Source organism: Scardinius erythrophthalmus (genome assembly GCF_964197995.2).
Source record: "Scardinius erythrophthalmus genome assembly, chromosome: 23".
Taxonomy (NCBI): domain Eukaryota; kingdom Metazoa; phylum Chordata; class Actinopteri; order Cypriniformes; family Leuciscidae; genus Scardinius; species Scardinius erythrophthalmus.
The window spans coordinates 8,328,455-8,353,418 of NC_138243.1; the positions used below are offsets into that span (position 1 = coordinate 8,328,455).

General features: G+C 37.9%; 1 protein-coding gene across 3 annotated transcripts; it reads right to left on the reverse strand.

The window, feature by feature from the left end:
- Positions 1–12: 12 nt before the first annotated feature.
- On the reverse strand, positions 13–24,900 carry kiaa1958 (KIAA1958 ortholog). Of its 3 annotated transcripts, XM_081354510.1 has the most exons (6): positions 24,714–24,900; positions 21,636–22,692; positions 13,342–13,389; positions 12,307–12,426; positions 11,865–12,182; positions 7,203–10,343 (listed from the first exon to the last, which is right to left on the reverse strand). In XM_081354510.1, exons 1-6 carry the CDS (start codon positions 24,717–24,719, stop codon positions 10,159–10,161), a joined length of 1,734 nt encoding a protein of 577 aa, XP_081210636.1. In that variant the 5' UTR covers positions 24,720–24,900; the 3' UTR covers positions 7,203–10,158. The 3 variants fall into 3 exon arrangements, with proteins under 3 accessions (XP_081210634.1, XP_081210635.1, XP_081210636.1); XM_081354509.1 differs by lacking the exons at positions 7,203–10,343; positions 11,865–12,182; positions 12,307–12,426; positions 13,342–13,389 and adding exons at positions 3,291–4,132; positions 5,052–5,258; positions 5,376–5,555; XM_081354508.1 differs by lacking the exons at positions 7,203–10,343; positions 11,865–12,182; positions 12,307–12,426; positions 13,342–13,389 and adding an exon at positions 13–2,443.
- Between the last annotated feature and the right edge of the window lie 64 nt (positions 24,901–24,964).

Genomic DNA, 24,964 nt, shown 5'->3' on the forward strand with positions numbered 1-24,964 from the left:
ATTGCTTATTTTACAGGGTTGCTTTATTCGTGGTAGTATATTTGTTTCTCAGCTGATTTCTTTCATGCCTCAAACACCTTAATTTGTAACCATTTCAGTTCATAACCTAAAATAGTCATTGTTGTGTACGTTAAAGAATAAATAATATTATATCAGGCACATATGTTTAACAGGCACGTATCTGTAATATATCTAACATACAGTATCTAACAACGTAACATCTGATAAGTGCTTTCTATTTAGAGAACAGCTACACAAACACAGAACATTTCCAAGACAGGAATAAATGAAGGATAGCAGGGACTAGCTCCACTACATTCATATGTCTACGACATGTACGGAATAACTGGACTGACATTTTAAATTCATCGTCAAACTCGCAACTGTTGCCATACACTGTAAAAACATCAAAATTGGCATCCAAATGCCTTTGTTATGTAGTTGACTTAATACTGGACAATGAATATTTTACATTGCACATAGTAAGACAGCTGTGTTTACAATATAATCATGATTTATACATAGTTTCATACACATTGACAGAAACAACAATTAAGACTTTGCTTACCTAATAGAACAGAGCATTGAGACATAAAGCAAGATGACCTACTCAGTCATACAATTTAATTTAAAGCTGCCGTGTGTTCATCGATGTTAAAAATACTTCCTCCTATCCTAGCTTAATGTGCCATTTGTAGATTAAATTTCTGAGGAGTGTAATCACAGTGGTTCTGTGGCCCTTTCCTTGGTTGATTTGAGCCATACCTAGAGGGAGATATCCATTAGCATTCCCAATTATCCAAATGCCAGTTGCTCAGCTGCTGCAAGTATGGACGTATCTAACTTGAATTCCACTATCTTTGCACATGGACACTCGGTTATGAATACAGATGGTTTTGTCCTGATCCAATTACCTGAGCCACAAATGCCATTTGACTAATAACTCTTAAAGCCTCTGGAAAATTACATTGTGACAAGCTGACAACACTGACTGGCTGATGGAACCACAAGCAACTATCCTGAGCTGTGACTCAAAGGCAGCAGACAGGGGCAAAGATGAGTCCATTTGAGGCGTTGAATAGCCCTCTAAAAAGTCACTTGGCAAAGACAAAAGTATCAGAATACACAGCTAATTTTAAATGAAAAAGTTAAAAATAGCACTTCATTCAGGAAAGATTGGCAACCCCTGGTGTAGACATCTGTCAGCAGGGGCTAACTGAACCCTCCCAATCATCCGATCATTGACTCCTTAGTTTGAGCAATCTAACACATCAGCTTCTTGCTCAACGAGTGGTGTGCATTTGGAGTGGGAACAACTCTTTGTCCAAAAAAATGGAAGACAGAAGTGTTTGAGAAAATAGTTTGGATCCGTTTGATGCTACAAGTGGCTCGAAAGTTACTCTTCAGCTTTAAGCAGAGTCAGTAGAGTCAAAAGAACCAGCAATGACAAAGTTGGTGCTGCCAGGATGGGAAGTCCCTGACTGGGCGGCTTGTTGCCTAAGGTCATTGCAGATCAGAACTAGCTGATTGCTCTGGGCCTCGGACAAGGAGCTGCAACTCTGGTAAACACTGAAATTGGTCTTTCTCCCTGGAATGTTGCCTTTCTCACACATGGTCTTCACCATCTTTGCTAATTTGTTCTTTCCCAGAGCTTGGCAGTTGTACCAGTGCAGGGCGGCCAGGTTGACCACAGGCTTGATGGACAGATAAAAAGGGGCATCTTCAAAGAGCATTGCTTGAGGTCTGCGCTGAGCGAAGTCCTTGTAGTCCTGCACCGGGCAGGTTTGAGGAGCGTGCGGGGTAGCGTAGATGCGAAACTCGGTCGTGGACCTTCTGTTTCTGGCATTTGGGTCACTAAAATCCTGGTAGGTCCACTCCAGACACTCTAGTCCTGTTTCTGTGGTGAGCAAGCGCACATCGCCCCATTTGAGAGTGGAGCTATGGAAGCCTGTGCAGTGGCCAAAAGCCTTGGTGTTGTTGAGCCACACCAGGTTGAGTAGACCCTCAGGGTTGAAGCGACTCAGGAGACCCCGTTTCCTTAGGAGCAACTCGTCAGCAAGGGTCAGCTTCATTGACTTGTGGGGTTTGTTGCCTTTCCCTTTAAACTTGAGCTCCAACTGCTTTTGCTTGAGGGCATCTTGGGATCTCTGAAACTCCCGGTCTCTTGTAATGCTGTAGGCGTAGCGATGCTCCTTCAGATAGCGTTCCAGGCCACACTGATAGTTGGCCAGGCTGTTGGGCTCATACTCCGAGCCATCCCTTTGGCGAGCATCCACAAAGAAGGAGGCCAAGTAGATGTCCAACTCATGGCAGGGGATGAAGTATATCTCTCTGGTCTCGGTTGGATACTTAGAAACCAGGAAGTCCCGAAAGTTGCGAAGAGCTGTTTGGGTGCTGCGAATGGTCTTCTCGTTCTGTTCTCGGTATGCTCTCTCATCCATGTCTGCTGAAAGGGAAGAAGGTAGTTTTTTCATATGACAAGAACTTTATTGCTTTGAAAACAATTACCCAATGGACCTTGGACTAAAGAGGCGGGATATTTGACACGAATGGAAATGTATTTCTGTCTCTCTGTGAGGGATACACATACAGTTACTAGTGAGTTACCATTACTGGTTAGATCAATACTGGTCTAAGGTGTTGTCCAGAGATTTTTTCCGATGGATTTTTTTGTTGTTGTTGAAAGGCCAGGTTTTTTAAGGCTTTTGAAATTTTTGAAGATTTTCATGGTACAATCCATTAAATGGACTGTACACTTCTATCTCTCCAGCCTTGACTAGTGCAAATCCAAGCGCTTACACAGATACACAAAGGAGTGTTTGAAAGCTGGCGTCTATCAGCGGATCCCTAATATATCCACTGATAAATGCCTGCTTTCAAGCGCTCCCGTGTGTATCTGTGTAAGCGTTCAGTGAAGACATGTTTTTGAAGCGTTGATCATTGTAGCCAATCACAGATATACATGTTGAACTCGTGAACACAATGGCCAATCAGAGGTGTTTAAGAATCCGTTCAACAGCGCTCAAAATGCTAGAGGGAAATGCTGGTGTCGTTACATTTTTTATATTTCACTGGGTACCACAGTCTGTAATTTTGACAACACTAATTTGTACCATATGAAATATGAGGTCCTTTGTTGATAGCAAACAGCGAATCTGCTCAGCTACTGTCCAATCTTTAGGAAAAGATTTCTAATCCCAGATTCTGTATTGATTGTATTGCTTTTTGAGTTATCGCTAATGGCAAAATTATTTTCCCAACAAAAATACACAAGCATCAAAAGGGGTTTTAGGTTGTGATTTTCCATTTATTATTCACAATAACAGTCATTGAACCCACTGGTTCATACAATGCAGTGTAAGATCATTAAGCACTTATTTTTCACAGTCTACACCTTGACAATCTTGTTAAATGACACTAATCTGGTATTCAGAGAGGAAGAGGTGTCGTGTCAGAAAGTACAAACATACACTGTAGTTTGTGATGGAAGTAAGCATGCAGTCATAGAATTATTATTATCATTATTTACCTAATGTTTAACACTGAAGTAAATACTGGTCAGGCAATCTGATACTGATACAAGGCATACAAAACAATTATTTTATTTTATTTCAAAAGCCAAATTGACCAAGAGCAAGTATAACAACTGATTGAAAGTTTTACACAAGTGTGCTGCCATAAATCGCTCACTTTGTGACGGATCATGGCAAAAGAGGAAAAAAGAAGAACAAGGCCGAAACGTGATGGTGAAATCCAAAGTGTTCACTTAGAGTGGTCCTCATGTCCATTGTAAATCAGATAAGGTAAATGTAATTTTTTTATCATTATTTGCTGACAATTGGTAGAAGTTCCCCCTTTGCTTTCATACTTTTAATCTTGGCTTTGATGCTGTCATCCATGGCCTGTCGGCATCTGACTGCATAGTGGGCCAGCGTTTCCTCCTTCTCATCCCACGGAGGCAGAGCGTGGAAGACTTCAGGGGCCGCCAAGCTGAGTTCAGCAATGGCTGCTGTCCTGGAAATGGTATTACGGTCTACACCGACTCTGTCAAAAGCCACTTTCATGGATACACTACGTCGAAACTCTTGCAGTGCAGCCATATATCGAGCAATCACACCCACAACGTTTTTCACTGAAAAATAGTAACATCATTCTTTAGTGAAACGAAATTTTACTTGAATGACAATCAAAATCCAGCATTGTTATTCATTATCTAGAACAGGGGTTCTGAACTCTGGCCCCCGAGATCCACTTTCCTGAAGGGTTTAGCTCAAAACTCAACTGCCTATAACTTTCTAGGGCTGCGTTCATGTCCTATTTTTTATGCCCTTCCCTCACTAACTTCCCTTCGTCTCGTTCACTCGGATGTACATCATTGCTTACGTTGCTCAAGTGCCCACTACTGGCAGAACCCTTGCGATGTGTTTAAATGGAGCAGAATTATTATTTTCAGGTTTTTTCCTTATGAATTTGTTTTATGCACCATTCTATAGGCCTGTATGTATGCTTGGGCTGTTACTAAATATAGTAAACTACACAAGCAAAAATGATAACAATACAATAAACTATAACAGTAAGCTTAAGGTAGCTACAAGTATTATGCGGTTAAATGTCAAAATAACCAATATCAAACAATATCATAGTGTGGGTTGGGGTAAATTAAGCACGGCCTGCTGTGACGTCAGACTCGTGTTGCATTGTGGTCTATGGATCTGCCTGAAGTGTACATGTTGAGTAGACTCGCTCCCTCTGTCTGTCCAAATAAACTTCCCTAGCGCACTTTACAAAGTCGAACACACTTCAAAATGGCGGTGGGGTTTCCTCTGAGCGGAAGTGCTTAGGGAAGTTTTCGATTGTGAATAAAAGTGGTGTTAAACGCAGCCTAGTAATCCTTAAGACACTGGTTAGCTTGTTCAGGTGTGTTTGATTATGGTTGGAGCAAAACTCTGCAGGAAAGTGGATCTTGAGGGCCAGAGTCCAGAACCCCGGCTCTAGATGTTTGAGTTAAAGTTCAAATTTAGCTAAACTTTGGACCCAAATCCGTTTCTTACTTCGGACACGCGTGTTCTCGCCATCTCTGCTTCTCTTTGATGAAATCTTGATGGTCCTCTGCCTGTCCAGTGGGTGCAACTCCACTTCCTCAAAGGAGTCGAAGAGGGCTGGAGAGTCAAACGGAGCGCCCTCTTCAGGAATGGAGGTAATTATCTGGTGCGAGCTGCCTGCCTCCATTTGACTTGACGAAAGTGTCCTTCTTTTATCTGCCAATCAGAGAAAACAAGACCGTTCTTATCCAAATCACAACCTACATACTGATCTCCATGCCTCCCTTCATATCATATAAAATTGTTATTCTCTAGATTGTAAGGAATAGTCACCTGGGCGCAGTTGTTCTTGCAGGAAGTCACAGATGAGCTCAGCCTTCTTAGTGAGTTCCTGTTGCAGAAGCTCTTTGTCTTGTTTCAGGCTGCTGATGGTTTCACCCATCAACTCACCTTTGCTTCTCTCAGCCTGTAGTAGTGCTTTCAGTCTCTCTATTTCATACACAGCTGGAGATACTGTTTGAGATAGAAACAAAGCTTTACCTCAGGAGTTCCCACTACCACTGGAAAGATATATCTAAATGTTGTTGTTGTTTGGTGCTAATCTGAGAAGTCATCTGAAATCTGATTTAAAAAAAAGAAAGAAGAAAAGAAATACTTAACATAGGCAATGATATAAATTATAAGCATTGGGAATTAAAAGTAGAAAACAAGAGTAATACGTGGCTGGTGGTGAACATTTAGGGCTGCCAGATGATTAGAAATTTTAATTGAATTAATTATGAGTTGATCAATTAGTCAAATGAATCTCTATTACCGGTAATTACATTTATCCACAGCAATCAAGTTTATCTGTGGCAGACCTTGGAGCCATTTACACAGGACATGTTTTTATTCCATCTGCAATGTCTGTCATATTTCATTTGGCATCTTGCTGTTAACATTATGGTTGCTGTTTTTTAGCTTCTTGATTTTCTGCACTCTAGCAGACAGTAAGTTATAGTATAGGCAACTATTGCTATTTTTAACACTACATTTTAACATTTGGCATTTCATGTAAATTTATATTGCGTATATTCAGACTTTTTTTTATTTTTCATCACAGCACAAAGATGGAGATGCTTTTCAGGATCTTTTCATCTCTTTTATCACTTAGCTTGACAGAGGGGTCCAAAATATCATTTTAATATAGTAATTCAGAACACTTCTCTTTCCAGTCAGTGTTGGGAAAAGTTACTTTTAAAAGTAATGTTACTTACAATATAACTTTACTCCCTAAAAAAGTAACTACTTGCCTTACTTAGTTACTTTTTATGGAAAGGAATCCAACTTGACGTTACTTAATCATAGTTATCCTCAGATATTTTGTTGTAAATTTAAAAGTAATGCATTACTTTACTAGTTACTTGAAAAAGTAATCTGATTACATATCCTGCATTACTTGCAATGCGTTTCCCCCAACACGGTTTCCAGTAAAACTTATTCTGATTGATTTCCGTGTCACATCTTGAAATGTGATCCATTTATCATTGCTTTTGTTGTAACTTGATGATAACTACCCTTTTAGATGGGGAGATTTCTTTGTCTTTGTTTGGGGTGGTTTAAACTGAGATCATCTTTATAATACTTCTTTAAATGTTTCGACGCCCATGCGTCTTCTTCAGAGTCAAAAACGTTAACGTTTCGTTTTTGAGTCTGAAGAAGACGCATGGGCGTCGAAACGTTAGTCGTTTTGTACCAATAAATAATCATTTAAAACGTTGTGTGCTCTGTTCCTTGGTCCTAGCTAGACCTTGGGTCTCCTCTTTTGAGTTTTGCGTCCTGTTCCGTGAGCACCAACCAGGCTGAAGCGCAAGTGACCCCTTTTTACTTCTTTAAATGTCTTTACTTTTAGTAGGCTTATGTTTGCTACTTCTACCATGACCTCTTCAAATATGATTATGTGATAACAAATAGGAAAAAACTGAAAAGTCTACACCACCTCAAATGAATGCCACTGATGCAGACTGGTAAAAGCGAAATTAAGAAATAAAATACACTGAATTAATATGCAGTCAATAAAAAAAAAAATCCTACTTTATAATATAAGATGACATGCAAAGAAAAAAAAAGCTAAATTGCAGCAATTTATCCAAAGGCAAAAATGGATCACAGACATTATTTGGTCATTGATTTTATTGTAACGCATCATAAAATGACAAATAAGACCACTTAAGACACACCAGGATGATTGAGTATTTACACACTTGAAAATAAACATCAGTCATCAGTCTTTGTAGAAGTGCTAAAATAAGGACAAGTTCAGCATCAAGTAGGTACAAAACAAAACACTTTTAAAACTGGTCAGGTGAAGACTTCCTAACCATTACGAAAAGATTGACCTTTCACAACCATACTAAATGCTAAAGTCAGTTTTTTCTTTTATATTGAACATTTGTGGTCAATGTGAAACACCGGTATCAACCAAGGTTCATAAAAAAACATAATACTTGGTTGTGAAAAGTGATCAAACTTACTGAGTCTTTCAATGTTTTAAAGTCTGCTTTACTAATGCCATCCGAACAATTCATTATATATCAGAAGTTTGTGAGCCCTTGAGTGACCTTTTCACTATAGACTCATTTCAGCACCTCACAGACAGCAAGACATTTTGTGGAATATCTTTAACACAGGAATTGTTAATTGTATGTTTGTTTATACTGAATAAACAAATCTCACATTTCTGGCAGTAATTTTATATGCTGTTATATGCTAAGTGGCCTATCCACCTTATTTGTGGAGTAATAGTGGCCGCGGCCATTTGTGAATTGAATGTGTCGAGCGGCTTCCAGTTATTTTTAGCTGTACAAAACAGCTCGTTATGCTGCTTGATATTGCAAACGGTATTACTTACCATATCATTTTAAAGGGGCTATATGTAGAATTCAGAAACCCTTGTTATTAGCGACACCGGTGGCCGTTAAGTGAACTGCAGCCAGCAACCTATTGCTTGTGCTCTCACTCTGACTGAACGTGATTCAATGCTGGTGAAGTTTTCCTCTCATTAACTAAATAAACACACAACAAAAAATGACAGCGGTGGGAAAACAGCAGTTAAAGCATCTGATCATAGCGATGTGGATGTGTGAACCAGTTCTGCGAGTCACCGGCTATCAAACTATCATAAGAGTGTAATTTTAAAGTATATTTGAGACTATAGACTATATAGATCTGGCTATGTGAGACAGTAGTTTGAATTAATCCCTTTTGTTTGCATAACACATTGACATTACAGTACAGAATAGATCTTTCGCTATTATCCCGAAAATGAGCATTCAATTCATGTGTCATTGAACGGAAGAGAGGCTCTCGGGAGCGTAAACGTAAAGCGTAAATACTTTGGATTTTCCCAGAAAAAACGTCCCAAATCCTTCACATAAAAATGAGTCCACCAGGCTTGTGCACAATTCAGAATTGAATTGAGAATGACTCCTTAATTCCAATTCAATTCTTGAATTTGAATTGAATTTGAATTGATGTCAAAAACAGGATCTAGAATTACAATTCGAATTTGAATTAAAGGAAGCAGAATTGCAATTCAATACAAATTCAAAGAAATTCATATACATATTTTAAGTGAAGTGTTTAACAATGAAGCTTCACAGTATATGTCAGATATGATTGAATTATAAATGATATTAGTTTGAACTATTGTACAGATTACATTAAAAGGATATGTTTTCCCCCAGCAATGAATGTTAAAAGCAATGTTAAAAACAAAACTAATTAAACAACATTGAGGGGGTAATTTATTTCAAGAATTTGATAATATCTATTTTAGAACAAAATGTATGCAGGGTTGAGGAGTAAATAGATACGTGAAATTAAATTTCTGTTATTAAATTTACAAAATGAATGTAATTGTATTTAGTTGTATTACTGAGGTAAAATGTTTAATTCAATTAGTTACTAATCAACTTAAAACGAAATTGCTTTGCATTGATAAAGTTATCCAAATAAAGTAATCCAAACCACATTTATAATGGGTAACTAATAACAGTAAGCAATAACATTAACAAAGTAATCTTCCTAACACTGAATGCATGCGAGACTCAACACATTCTTTCTGTTGTGTGACTGTGTGGAATTTCTTTGAATTGCCATGAATTAAATTCCACTTCCTGTCATTCCAATTCAAATTCAATTCAACGTCCTGTGGGGCGGAGTAAATTCAATTCAAATTCCAATTCATGAATTGAATGGAGGCCAATTCTGAAATTCTGAATTTTGCACAAGCCTGGAGTCCACAGGCTTTCATAGACAACCTATGAAGTCGGGGAAGGTCTTGTTCATACATTGGCAATAAAAAAGGGATATATTCTTTCATATAGCCTCTTTAATGTATTAACGTAATTATAAACACACTGGTTTGTAGCGCAAATAGTTTTAGCGTTTACTGCACATTGCAAAATAAGGTGGATAGGATATTACCTAGGTAAAAATTAAAAATGTACGAAACATATGGAGTAATAAAAACTTTGTGGGATCGTTATACATCTTTAAAATCAATTTCCTGTCAGTCATGCGCAAGCATGTAATGAGGAAGTCCTCGATTTAGCGGGATGCTGATCGACAAATCAGAGCAGCAGAGGAAAAAGGAAGAAAAAAGGCAATAAAATACAGTTTAAGGTGGTTTTGATATGGTAATAATTCACATTGTAATATTTAAAGATATCGGGTACGAGTAAAAACCATCAAAATGGTTTGACAAAACTTGTTTTGATTGTTACAATGCTACATGACTAACATGAATAAGCACTAGACTATTCTAAGGTTATTCTAAATGGTTATAAACAGGTTTGTGTTGACTAAACAAGTCAATAGTCAGTAACTATCACAGTATAGATAATGTTGGTTTTGCTGAAACGAAAGAAATGGAAATAGTTCATTTGTCTGACCGTGAATCTTTCATCACTTAGTGCTGTGGCTGAACTGAATCAGCTTTTAACGATTCCACACGTAATCGTTCATGTCCAAGACACCGATCGGCATTCAATCACTGGGCAAAACAGTGTTTCCTTTCAACTGTATGTATAATAATAGCATTTGCCTGTGAATGGAAATTTTTGGGTATCAGCAATTAGATATAGGAAGGGTCGTTTTTGCCTGAAGATTGTTCGTCACAAAAAATAAAGGACTCTTGAGAAGATTCTTGCTTCTTTTTCTGGCCGATTCGAAGTCTGCATTTATTAATACAGGCCTTCTTCAGCTTAGATGATTCCACGGGTGTCCATCCGTCTATAGTAGAACAACGCAGAACATATGCTGCGAGAGAAAACGAAATAAATACATTTTTTAATTAAAATCATTTTAGGGAATTAAAATTTAGGAAGTTAGAAAAAACAAAAGGTGGATTAATGAAAGTGCAGAGAGCACTCAAAAAAATTCACATGTATTATAATATAATGAAAAATAAAAATATAATTATGTAACTGTTTATAGATATCGTGCATTGTTATATCAGTGCAATTCAATAATATAAAATTCATTTATTGTTTAGGGGAAAACTATGGAAGCTTGTTTCCGCCACAAAATAAAACATTTTAAAAGATAATTGCGACTTTTTATCTCACAATTGCGAGTTTACATCTCGCAATTCTGACTTTATTCCTCAGAATTGCGAGATATAAAGTCAGAATTGCGTGAAATAAAGTCGCAATTGCGTGTTATAAAGTCAGAATTGCGAGATATAAAGTCAGAATTGCGTGTTATAAAGTCAGAATTCTGACTCTTTTTTTCTCGCAATTGTGACTTATATCACGCAATTCTGACTTTATAACACATAATTGCGAGTTTATAACTCGCAATTCTGACATATTTTCTCAGAATTGTGAGATATAAACTCACAATTGTGAGATGTAAAGTCAAATTCTAAGGGAAAAAAGACGGACTTTTTTCTTCTTTTTTACCTCAGAATAGTTTCTCTCTCACAATACTGACTTTATAACACGCAATTGCGACTTTATTTCTCAGAATTGCAACTTTATATCTCGCAATTGCGACTATTTCTCAGAATTGCGACTATTTCTCACAATTCTGACTTCATATCTCGCAATTCTGAAAAAAAAAGTCACAATTCTGACTTGATATATCGCAATTGTGAAGATTAAAAGTCGCAATTATTATTATTTATTTATTATTCAGTGGCGGAAACAAGCTTCCATAGAAAACAGTGTAGAACATCCTTGATTATTTGTCTTAAACATTTTAAATCTACTAGATGTTCTGGGGGAAAAAAAACAGGTATAAATATAAATATTAAATATCAGCAAAAGGCTGAAGAGTTTTAGCTGAAATATTATCAAACCGTTTGGGATAAGTCTCTTATTCTCACCAATGCCGCATTGATTTGAACAAAAATACAGTAAAATATGGAATAAAAACGGTAATATTGTGAATTTTTTTTTACTACTTAAAATAACTGTTTTCTATGTGAATATGTTAAAATGTAATTTATTCCTGTGATCAAAGCTTAATTTTTAGCATCATTACTCCAGTCTTCAGTGTCACATGATCCTTCAGAAATCATTCTAATATTATAATTTGATGCTCAAGAAACATTTCTGATTATTATAAACAGTTTTTGCAGCTTAATATTTTCGTGGAAACTGTGATGTTTTTTTCTGGATTCTTTGATGAACAGAAGAAGAACAGCATATATTTAAAACTTGTTTTTTGTATTGTGAATGTCTGTCACTTTTGATGAACTTAATTTAAAAATAAAAACAAAACTTTTGAGCCCTAAATTGTCAAGTTAGAGTGAACTGTCCCATTTCAAATACTCACACATAATCCCATCCACTCTTCTTCTGTCCAGGATCTTTTTGCCGTCAGGCACTTTCCCCCTCTTCCCGAAAGCGACGGCCCCGTTGAGGTCCTCCTCGCTGAAGAAGTGCTCGAACAGCAGGTGGAAGAGCCTCATGCTGTCCTGCCGTGACTCCTGAAGCATGGAGGCCAGTTTGTAGTGTGGCAGGAAGAGTCCGCTCCCCGGAAACAGCTCCTGCTCTCCCAGTCTGGCCGGACTGGACAGAGGCATCTGCGTTCGCTCGTGAAACACCAGGATCCGATCAATGACTGTCTGCAGGTTTTGTAGGGTTATAGTATCTGCAATTTATTAAAAAGAATTGACCTGTTGACATAACTGATGGTGCATCAATCACAATTACATCCAACCGATATAGTTGAGGTAGATTTCTTTTCTTTTTTTTTTATCGGGCTGCTAGCTCACCTATGCTTGTTATAAACTCTTCCAGGTGTTTTCTCTCTTCAAAATACCTCTCACTGCTTGGACTGAGATCTGATGTGCAGAACTGCTCTTCTGAACTGTGTGCAGCAGGAACCAGATGCTCTGTAATACATCAAATAAGCGTTTAGAAGCGGATGAACTTTCCTCCCGACCCGATATTGCAATCAGCTGGCAGAAACACAACGCACAACGCTTCAAACCAAACGCATTTCCCACACAACGTCACAGTAAAGGACTGGTCTGTACTGCAGTTCATACAATCGGCAAGTCCACAGACAATCAAGGCATTTTCATCAGAGACATTTTATTTTATTTGCCATGATGCAAAGTTTCCTCCAAATTCATTATAAAAATCAATACAGAGGAAAAATTCTACTAGCGTAGAGTGAATCTCACTAAACCTGTCAATAGGAAATACATGTTGCGCTCAAAGAACCAAGACTGTTTGTATTGTGACATTCATTTCATGAAAAATAAGCACATTTTACTCCCAAATTCTCAGATCTTTTTTCTAAAAATTCTCTCAAAAAACAAAAAAAAGTATTTCTCATTACCCAAAATAAATTACACAGTAATGCTTTACTGAATTAAATAAAAAACTTTTATTTTGGTAATATGTTTTTTTTAACCAGCAAAAATTCAATCCAGTACAACAACTACCATACTACCATATTGTAAATGCATTATATATATATAAATAAATTATATATAAATGTATATGTATTTTTTATACATTAAATTTTTAATGTAGTCCCGAGAATGGGATTTTTTGTTACACTTTAATAAGAGTGTTTCTGCTTAATTCTCATGAAAATGTCACTTTGCAAAAAAAAACAAAAACATTGAGGTTCTTATAAAATAGTGTATGCGAAATAAAATTTCTTAATTGTTTTAATTTTGGGTAAATATGAGCTGAACATGTTATTGACGGGTTTCGTGGGATTTACCCATTGATATAGTTAAATAATATAAAACAGCAATACTTTTAGATCATAAGTTCTTGCACAAAAAACTAACCATGAAGGGCTTTCAAAATCACAGCATAATCCATCTTCTCGTGTGAACCTGTAAACAGAATAAAATTATAGTTTGTCCGCAGAAAAAGAGATATGAATATTATCTTTTAAGCATTTTAATGCATGCTTATGATAAAACACACAATCACATGACACTTTAACAACGTTACATCTACTGACATCCATTTTCCTCTCAGTAAAGAGAGAAAGTGTCAAGAAAACTCACCTGTTATTTTCGTTCGGTTTATTTGGAGTTAAAGAAATAACAGCGTCATCCATTTCCATCTGGACTGAAATGTCAAATATCCCCAGAGTCTCTTGGGAAAACAGCTTAATGCCTTATTGCAGGATGGGAGAGGACGCGATCTCATTAACTAGCTTACTAAGACCAAACAACTGCCTGTGTGAGATTGAATTCATTTATAATGCCATGTAGAGAGATACCCACTTCCCCGAAAAATGGGATTTTATCATAAAATGTACTCAGAATGAAGCACCAATCTATCTAATTTGTAAAAGAAGGAATGTTTAAGAAAGCAGACGAGATGAGACCGCTACAATTATTGAGACCATTGATTAAGAACACATTTATACATAGTTAACCAAATCAACATTTATTTTCATATTGAATGACAGTTACAGCTTCAAATATGTTAATAGTCAATTAAATATACAACTATGTAATAAACTAATAAAACCAATAGACTAATACAATGTTTTGATTATTATTTATTAGATACATACTGTGTTTTGTTTATGTATATGCCTATCATATGACTTTAAATTTGAAAGCAAAGTAAATTACAGTATTAATTTATGATTTATCATAATCTGCGTGATTCTTTCTTTGATGACGTTGCATGGCTTTCCAAATGAGTGATTATTGTCAGTGAAGTCCACTTTAACAAGGTGCGTTCCCTACACAGTGTTCACTACTCCCTGAACACAACTGAAGTGGACTTTGCTGACAATAATGGCTCATTTGGCTATATATAAACGTGACGTGACAAGAATCGTAAAGCTGGTGCAAAAACATCCACCATCGTTATGATCACATGCTTTCTTAACTGCCGCTTTCTCACCGCTGTTATTTTTGTTGTGTTTATTTTGTTATTGAGAGGAAAGCGCACAGCACATATTTACATATTCATCTAAACACCGCTCTCAGCAGTGTGGACGGCGTCTGGATGTTCGTTAACAGTATATCGCTGCAAAGATGTTTCCAACTTTACGAAACAAGAACTTAGTTTATGAATATATCACGGAATGAACCTTTGCGAACTCAGTTTCTCCACTCTCGCTTTCAATTTCTTCACCTTCTTCGTTCTTAACTTTGATGTAAATAATTTTGTCAAATAAATAGGTCTACCTTAAAAGTACACTACGCAACTTTTGGCACACTAGCGGTTTAGGAAAAACACTTGCTTAAGTCCACTCACATGCTGCATGCCTGCATTCATAAAGTTGTTATAGGGCTGATTCACTCAGAACATGTTCTTCCATTTCCACGGCATTCTAAAAAAAACTGCATTTTCCCCCCCAATGAAATTAATGTATATATTTTAGTTTGATAATGTTTTTATTTAATATTTTGTATTTTTAAGGAATTTTATACTAAATTATATTTATGCAGTAGAAATAATAATCCATTTATTCACTTTTTGAACATAGACCTGAAAACATAAATCTTGAATGCTTTGGAGCACAGACTTAAGTTGTCACTTTTTAAAGAAGACCCTTGGAAGATTATTGCTGAAAAAAAAGAACTTAAAAGTTATAGAAGTTTAAGTTTATTGTTATGAAATATTCACAAAAATATTTTCAATCTTTACATGAAATATATATTTTCCAAAACATATTTTACTCTAAAACTGTGAGACAATCAAAGCCATAAATCTAAACAAGTTGTGCTCCAAATTTGAGTCTGATATAAAAAAAAAATTAGCTTTCAGTAAGATTGTGTTTGGGCGCAGTACCAAAGGTTTCCACTGGATGAAATTCGTCTTCCATTAATTTCCAATGCGCTCATTTTTGAAAGTGTGGCTATTTTTTTTTAGGGCCATTTAACCCTTTCGAATCATGTCCATGACTTTTTGTGTGTCATAGTAAGTGCCAAAACCTTTACAAAGTTTTGTACCATTCTGATGAAGTAAAAAATTCTCACGTTAAAACAAATTCTCAAAAATGATCGAAATGCACCAGAGGGTAAAAAGAGGTTCAATTTCTCGCAACCTAGTGTTTCTCCAAATTCCACTGCCTGTGTCTCATGTTTTTCAAAGTGAAAACATGTTCTGTGTGAATGGTCCCTTGGGCCGTGTGTCCACCAAAGCGTTTTTAGCCAGATGAAAACGCTAGACGCTCAGCTGAAAACGCCTAGCTGTGGGCGCTTGAGAGCGTTTTTTTTTTTTTTCAGTTGAGACGCTTCGTTGCTATGATACAGAATATCCGCAGCACAGTTTACTTGTACGCAGATAATTTGTTTCATACAAAATATATATTTTTCATCCATTTTGTTCGGTTAGCTCTGCCGGTTGATGTCGTTGTACAGAAAGAATGTTGTTACAGTTGGTCGGTGTAGTATTTGTCCCGGTAAAAAGTGACAGTGATGAGCGCTGCGTTTTACCAAAAGTTGAACATTCTTCAACTCTCGGCGACCGATAAAAAACGGCAAACGCTCAGCGCTTCAGCGTGAAAAAGACGCTCAGCGCCTCGTTACACTCATGGCGTTTTAAAAACGCGGCGCTCCCATTGAAAACAATTGAAAAAACACGCCAGCCACATGAAAAAACGCTTTGGTGGACACACGGCCTTATAGGGCCGGTGTTGTGCCGAATTTCGACCCCCGCCAAATTATTACCCCCCTAGTATAGGCGGATCTTTTGTGACGTCATTGTTTATGTTTGCCGCGTTGCATCACGGGAATCGTGTGGCAGGAAACACCGCTAGATACTTGTAATTTGACTGTTTTGCACGTTTGGAGGAGGATTTAGAGAAGAGGATGGTTCACTCTTGCTGTGTGGTCGATTGTACGGCTCGTTGGGGGCCTGATAAAAAGTTTTTTCGAATTCCCTCCGAAAAGGATCGCGAAAAACGAAAGAAATGGTTGCGTGCAATTAGGTCATTGAACCTGGACGCTCCGAAGCCTGGATTCCTGACGTTCCTGATCGAGTTTGTGAGGCTCATTTTGTTCATGGTAGGCCTAAGTCTTAGTGACTATGTATTTATAGAAGATTGAATAAAATAAAAAATAATAAAACTGAGTCAAATCAACCGAGGCATATGTTTTCGCGTTCTGATTCAGGTGTCCCAAACCGCTATCCGCAGCACCCAGACTACCGTATTTTCCGCACTATAAGCAGAGGCGCACCTTCAATGAATGGCCTATTTTATAACTGTTTTCATATATAGGGCGCACCGGATTATAAGGCGCATAGAATAGAAGATAAGTTACTGCAGTCAAACGTTTGACTGGGTTTGCGTTATGCAGTGGTCACCAACCTTTTCAAGCCTATAAGATCACATCCAAGTCCAAATGTAAACCAAGATCTTCCACTTGCAAAAAAATATGAAAAAAAACAAGTGTCTGAGCTGTAAAACCTTGTTTATACTCGACGCGTCCGCATGAGCGCGAAGGTAATAAAAAAACTAATATCCGTCTGCTCGGGCAGATTCGGCTTAACAGCGCGCGCGCCTCCGCATCCGCAGATGCACGACTTTGAGCCGAATCTGCCCGAGCAGACGGATATTAGTACATCTCATCATCACCCAGTTTGCGCGTCTAAATCAGTTGTATGGTCTGGTGTTCAGTCTAAAACAAAACAGTTGCGTCAAGTATAAATGCCTCGTCTGTTTGGGGAGTTGCACGCACAGTCAGCGGAGATCTCATATGGGCTTTGAATAACATCGATTTTGTCACCAATACAAATTTTGAGCTTCTCTCCAAACCTCCTCCGGTCTTAAGATGTTAAAGTGCTTGTGGATTTTGCCCGCTAACTCTCTTGAAAGTGCTCGTCGCGTCTTTACAGCCCGCAATACTGTTTGATTTGTTGCCACACAACCACTCGCGCATGCGTACAAAGATGTCAACAAAGATCCTCCTATTGGTAGGTTTAGGATTAGTTGTGAGGGAGGGGTTAGGATTAGGGGAGGGGTTAGGATTAGGCAATCAGGTACTGACTTCAACGAGGGGGGTAATAATTTGGCAGGGAGTCGAAATTCGGCACAACACCGGTTCACACAGAATGTGTTTTTGTGGTTAAAAATGCAAGACACAGTTCAGTTGATGGAAAAAATGCAAAGTCTCGAGATGCGTTTTTAAAAAATGTTGAACTTCTTTTAACATGAACACTGCAAAAGACAAGTGCAACAGTTAAACACGTTCGTCTAGCATGTGTTTACACTGAAAACCAATGGAAATAAGCGCAGTGGAATGGAAAAACGTGTTCTGCGTGAATGGCCCCTTATCCTTAATACAGTCATTCACTTTCCTTTTTAAAGAAAATATATAGGCAAAAATGTTCCCTCCTAGCCCATATCATTCCTTGAACACAGCATTTTTCTTTTTGGCCAGGCATGAATTGCATCTGGGGTTTAAGCAACACCCAGTGTGTTTCATCATGTCCATTGTGTAGTGTTGGGTTACACTTGTGCGGTGTGCTAAATCTAATTTATGGCCTTGACTGAGACGACGTCATAAATGTAATAAAGAAGATCAATATAAGCCAGCACTCCGCCCACAGACTCGCTCACAAATATCACACACAGAAATACATGTTCAATATACTAACCTTTTGTGTTTGTTTGTGATTTCTAAGCAAGTACATTATAAGTATGGATTTTTGTTCAGGCTTTTTTCATTGGGTGTGTGGTTGCGGCTAGGGCACAAGTGTGGCTTGCATGATTAAATAATTATGCAGAACCATTCAATTTGCATTCAGCAATGTTCAAAGCAAACAAGAGGTGCCGGTTTTGCTTTGCCTCTGAAGCTCCGATCTATTGAGCAATATTGGTATTTCACTTTTTACTATCATTTATAGCACCTTCATGTTGACTATGAGATCATTAAAGGATTAGTTCACTTCAGAATTAAAATTTCCTGATAATTTACTCACCCCCACATAGATAGATAGATAGATAGATAGATAGATAGATAGATAGATAGATAGATAGATAGATAGATAGATAGATAGATAGATAGATAGATAGATAGATAGATAGATAGATAGATAGATATACATTTTTTTTTATAAATGACCGATGGTTTGGCTAGATAAGACCCTTATTCCTCGGCTGGGATCCTGTAGAGCCTTTGAAGCTGCATTGAAACTGCAATTTGGACCTTCAACCTGTTGGACCCCATTGAAGTCACTATATGGAGAATAATCCTGGAATGTTTTCCTCAAAAACCTTCATTTCTTTTTGACTGAAGAAAGAAAGACATGAACATCTTGGATGACGTGGGGGTGAGTATTTTAATTCTGAAGTGAACTAATCCTTTAAGTGGGTGTATGTTCATTTCAAGCACACAAAGGCTCAACAGACAATAAGGATAAAATGAATTCAAACACTGTACAAGTATTGTATGCCCTTGCTTTAGATATAAAAAAGGTCAATCCAAGGGTCATTTATCTACTAACCTTGCCATGTAATAAAAACTAAAAATTTTTTTTTATGTTTTTCTGTATGTTGGTACCTTGCACCACATGACTCTGCAACAGTGTTGTTATTGTTAAAGTCCCCTGTGGTGAAAATCAAGCTTTAAATGTTTTTTATATGTTTTATGGTGTTGCTTTAAGACAAACCATGTGCAAATTCATAAGTCAACACCATTGCTGAGTATTTTCTCCTTAAAACTGCAGTGATGGTCTCAAGTGTTTCTGACGTCACAAACTACCTTGTAACCAATCAGATCAACGTGTGATCATCAACGAGTGGATCTCTGAGCCGGTGTGAGTGAGTGGAGGCGGGGCTCATTTGCATATTCATAGAACAGCGTATACTAAATGAGGCAAGGGTGTAGAGTTACATTCAAGCTATTTTAAAGGCAGGGTAGGTAGGATTTTTCTAAAAAAAAAACATTCCAAATTTGTTTAAACTGTCTTTATATACTAATACATAATTAAAATGTAAGTACTCTGAAAAAGAGAGTATAAAAATCGAGTGTCTGTAGACCTCTCACGACTGTTGTAAACACAGCTCATTTTTCCATTCACTCCACCCCCTCCCTTCTGTGCTCCTTCCAGAGCCACGCCCCCAAAACACATGAATGCGCGACGCCAAACGCTCAGGCTCAGCTGGAAGAGGCATTATTTACCTGAGACGAGTGGAGAGGAAGGAGCGCAGTGCATGCAGTGACATCATGTGAGAATCACATGTAATAAAATACCTAACTTTATCATTATGAATATAAACAAATAAGATGGCTTTTAGTACTCACTATCAAGCTAGCATATCGATACTGGTAAAGTTTAAAATATATTTTGTTTGATTCGGTAACGAGCTATATTTAGGATATAGGTAACAAGCTATATTTATAAGGCAAAGCTAAAAACAGGTTGCATTGATACACGTTTTTCCATTACCATCAGTTACACTGTGATGAAGGTGAATTTCGTGTAAGATTCATAACATATACGGTGTTTTGCATGTAAGAGTTTCCATGATGAAAGCATTGTTGACTCTGATGAGGACTAATGTTACACTCCGGAGACAAGTACCGCATCGGCGGTTCGAGTACAGGTCCGGGGTCGAGGGCGAAGCAGAGGAGGTCGTTCAAGAGTGCGGGCAACCAGGGTCCGAGGAAGTAGTTTTTGCCTTGTTTGCCTTCGCTGACTGCATATGCAGGTGCTTTGAATTTTGAATGCTCTCTCTCTGCCATAATTTTACTCTTCGTAGGTTCCGCGCCTCTCTTACACTCCTCAAATCAAACGAGTGCGCGCATATGGGCAGATCTTGTAGCAACAGAGGTGGTAGCCATGGTTGCGAGAGTGAGTGACAGTCGCCCAAACCAATCAATTGTTTCGTCCCGAATAGAAATAATGAGCTGTGTTTATTGCTGATTAAAAGGTCTACAGTCACACGATTTTTATACTCTCTTTTTCAGAGCACTTACATTTTAATTATGTATTGGTATATAAAGACAGTTTAAACAAATTTGAAAAAAAGTTTTTTACAAAAATCCTACCTACCCTACCTTTAGGGCATAAATAATTTTTTTCAAGGAAACAACGTTTAAATATGTAATTTTGGTGTTCAAGGATGAGTTTTAAGGGATGAAATTATTGACTACAGGGGGACTTTAAAATTAAAACTATTAAAATTTGTAAAACAATTTACAAATAAGACAAATACTGGATGAAAAACAAACTTAAAATGTTGCCTTGGAAAATAACTCAAATAAAATACATAAGTTAACGTACTAAAATTACTAAAATAAAAATAAAGCCAAATAGAAATCATTTTAAAAACAAATAAAAATGACAACAGCACAAAATTACTAAAAATTAAACTAAAATTATAATGAAACTGACATTTAAAAATAATGAAATAACAAAAAGATTTAAAAAAAACTATAATAGTATATAAATATAAATATATATATAAATCTTCCCTGTCTGTCAGTAAAGCTCTGGGGTGCGTTTCCCGAAAGCATCGTTGGCCAACTATGGTCGCAAGTTCATCGCAATGTCCATTGAACTCTATTGGTAACGATGGAACTTGCGACCATAGTTGGCCAACGATGCTTTCGGGAAACGCACCCCTGTTTAGTTCCTGTCTCTATGAAGCCCCTCCTTCTGAAAAGCTGAATGTGCTCTGATTGGTCGGCTGGACCGGTATGTTGTGATTGGTCAGCCACTTTGTGTGTTTTGAGTGTGTTTGGGAAATGTCCCGCTCCTTACAATAACCGCCAGTTTCAACACACTACTAACTAACTCAACCAGGCCTCGTCTCTTTATTCTGCGTATGCCCTGGAATTATTTAAATTAGTTAATATTGTGACGTGTTTGTTCTCAGAAGAAAACTGAAGACTACAATTGAGGCGTTTCAGGGAGTTCAGAAACAGTGACGCCGATATAGACCTCTTTCATGCTCAAACAGCAACATTAAAGAAAGCAACCACGAGAATGGCTCAAAAAAAGACGTTCTGAGAAAAGCTTGTGCAGGATTTGTTTGCAGATGTTGCTAGCGTATGATATCTAATGAAATTACATTTTTAAAGTGTGACTTAAAAAACAACATTCTCAATCATTTCTCATCACAAACGTAATGACATTTATTGTAGATAAGGGTCTTTACCTGTGTTGTCTGCTCTAACTTCTGTACTAAGTGCTTGCGTTGCTAGAAGATCCATTTCAGGGTTTACACCAATGGAAGCCTCTCCGTAAGACAAAGAAGACCTGGGATATTCGTCCCGGTGTAGCACCCCCATAGCGTCAATCCTTCCCGAATGGGGTACGGCTGCCAAACTTTGACTGCATGCAGGGTTCGAGTTCATGTGCATTTTGTTCTGGGTAACGTGGAAAGGCGCACGCAAGGGTTTGATCATGGATGTAGGGGAGTTGTCCAGCGGAGACGAGGACACCGCCAGGGAATCTCCGTCTACAGAGGAAGGCTTCTGGGACATCGAAGAACTAGAGGACGGCCTGTTCTGGAGGTTCGGCCTGGGCGACTGCGTGACGCCTCCAGAAGAGCGGTTCCCCTCCGAGCTGCTAGGCATCTGTTGGTTGGCCACACTGTAATAGTCTTCACCCCTCTCTTGTTTGATCTTCTTCGACGCCGGGTCAGTGCTGTCCTCAGGTCCGGGTCCTTTCCCGGCTCTCTTCCTGTGCGTGACGCTCGAGGCGTGGTTGAACTCGGAGTCGCCGTCTTCGTCGGTGGCCGACGACTCGCAGACGATGTCGTACAGGTTGTTGTTGTACTCCTCGCCGTTGTCGTCCATCTCGGAGGCTTCGCTGCAGTTGGAGATGTCGCACGAGTCGTGGATCTGACTGGAGTCGCCTTGGCTGGAGCTGCCCTTGTGTTTTCCGGCATTGCCGAGGAAGCGCTCGGCCGAGGTGTTTTGCATGACGGCAGCGGCCTGAATCATACTGTCCGTGTTGATGCTGCGGCTCTCTGTGTAGCACATGCGCTCCTTGTTCCCCGTTTTGCAGGTGGTGTTGAGGGGCCAGTGGTAGGCGTGACCGGCGCTGCAGCCCCACAGGGCCGTCAGGGTGCCGTGAGAGCCCTCGTTCAGCATGTGTTTCAGGTTGGGGATCAAGGTGCAGATTGTTCCATGACTGTGGGCCCATTTCACCAGTTTAGCGAGGTTGTCGGAGGAAGTGTGCAAGCAGTCCTCCATGTTGAGCCTCCTCCCCTTGGGATGATAAAATGCATTCATTTTTCAGTACAAACGCATGTGTGATAAACTTAAAGGCAACAAAAAAAGCAGTTGCAACTCATTTTGCTTCCATAAAATCAGTATAAGAATGCATTGAGAAAATAGGATGAATTTTCATTTCATGCCAACTTTAACGCAAAAGAGCAAAACAAACCAATAGAGGGCAACAATGCCCGCCTACTTTTTTAGAGGCGCTGGTTCTGGAAGTATTTTTTTCCTTTCATTTCTTCCATAGGGATTTCAAAAAAAGTCTTTGTTAAAGCGTTATTAGCCAAGTCAACCAGCTACGAGGTGAATCATAACATTTTCTTCAAAAGTTTGATTTGAAGCAAGAAAGTATTAGAAAATCTGACAAAATGACGAAGGTACAAGACTGTGTACTTAACGGCTTTAGAGAGGGAAAGAGCTACAATCCCAAGAAGCGTTGGGAACAGCGTAATCAAGTTAAAAAACGATGGAGAAATATAAAACTACTCATTTCAAAATGTTGATTTTATATATAACAATATTAAATTTTTTTGCATAATATGCACATGTATAGAAATATTTAAATATTTTGAGAGTGTCGGAAGACTACGTCATTCGCAGTGCTTCATGGGAGTGGGCGGAGCTGAAGAGATCTTTTGGCACGTTTTGCTTGTTTCGACTCCGATTGGTGTCGTTTTCTGTACAGCATCATGGATAACGTAGTTTTTCACCACGAATTCTGCTGTTTAAGATTATTTTAAAAAATAAGATGAAATAATGCGACTGTTGCCCTCTATAAGATATTCATATTAAATTTTGAATTCAACTTTTGTGTAGTTGTCATATAATTTTTTTTTTATTTAATAAATAAAAAATAAAAGCATGAACACTTATGTATATCAACATTATTTTATCCAATAAATTACTTTCCTGATCAGCTATTCCCTTACAATAAAGTACTGTGACATTATGGTGTCGCTTGCTAAAAATAATTCATTTTTCAATACAAATGGTTTTTGCATACGATCAACTTAAAGTCAACATTAAATGGCAGGTGCAGCCCATTTTACTTACATAATGTTCACAATAAGGTCATTAAGATGCTTTTCAATAATTAAACAACTTCATAGAAGGTGCTAGTTCAGTTAAAATTGATCAACCTGAGCTTCTGTTTGACCATATTTTATGTGTACTATGTATGTGCAAGCAGCACATATTATGTTTAAATGTGAATAAATCTGCTAATCATTAAATGTGATCGTGTCCCTCAGAATACTTGGATGAATGATCAATTAATACATATAGATTGCTCTCACAATGTCTTTAGGAATGTGTTTTTGAAGTGTCAAAGTTATGATGGAATAGCACAGAAATATCTGATTTCATTAAAAAGGTCTTTATTTGTGTTTCAGAGATACATACTATTAATATTAATAATAAAGTATATTTTTAAATTTCCTCAGGTGAACACTTGTGTAAATCAACATTAGGCTCTTTTATCCAATAGATCCACACTTATATAAGTGTGCTTGGCTAGTCACTTACAATAAAGTACTGTGACATTATGGTATGTGATGGTATTGAATTATTAGCATATTAATTTACCACAATATGTACATGGTATTCCAAGGTACTTATGAGAATACCATCGCCATGCAAAATGTTAAAAAAACAAAACAAAAACATGGAATTACCAAGGTACTTTGATCATTACTTTTTTATTAGCGGAATAACCTGAAGACACACCCCTGTCAAAAACATCACCGCCCACATGCATTGTTTACTAACGTTACATTAGCTCTGTTGTGATCAGTTGTATGACACATGAAGCCATTGATGTCTATGTTTATGAATACCGATCACGCTGCCTCTATAGACCGCAGTTTTGCACATCATGTTCGCGTAATAAACGCAGAGGTCCGAATGCACATAACAACATCCCCTGAGATGTTGCGCGTGCAGACAGCTGACTGAGTTTGAGACAGAGGATCTGCATAAACACAAAGCCCGACAAAAGCATCATCATGTACCTTCATTCGGGAGAATCCACTCGGATGTCCGTCACGTGTGCTGCTCGCTGGCTCCTCGCTCGATATCAAACATCATTTGTCAAAGCAAACTCTTAATTTCTACGCGGTTCTTCAAATTTTGACAGCATTTTATACAAAAGCCATTAATTTTGCTTTTAATGGACGTACAGCGGGTACTTCCGCTACCACCGGAAGTACGTGTCCGAGATATATGATATGGCAGGCGGTGTGCATGTATGAAAATTTACATT

Bases quoted from the DNA above. Each gene is read 5' to 3' on its own strand.
- kiaa1958 (XM_081354508.1), bottom strand. The intron at 2,444-21,635 runs GTAAAGACCCTT...CCCTTTCAGCAG, and splicing joins AGTTAGAGCAGACAACACAG to ACATGGATGAGAGAGCATAC.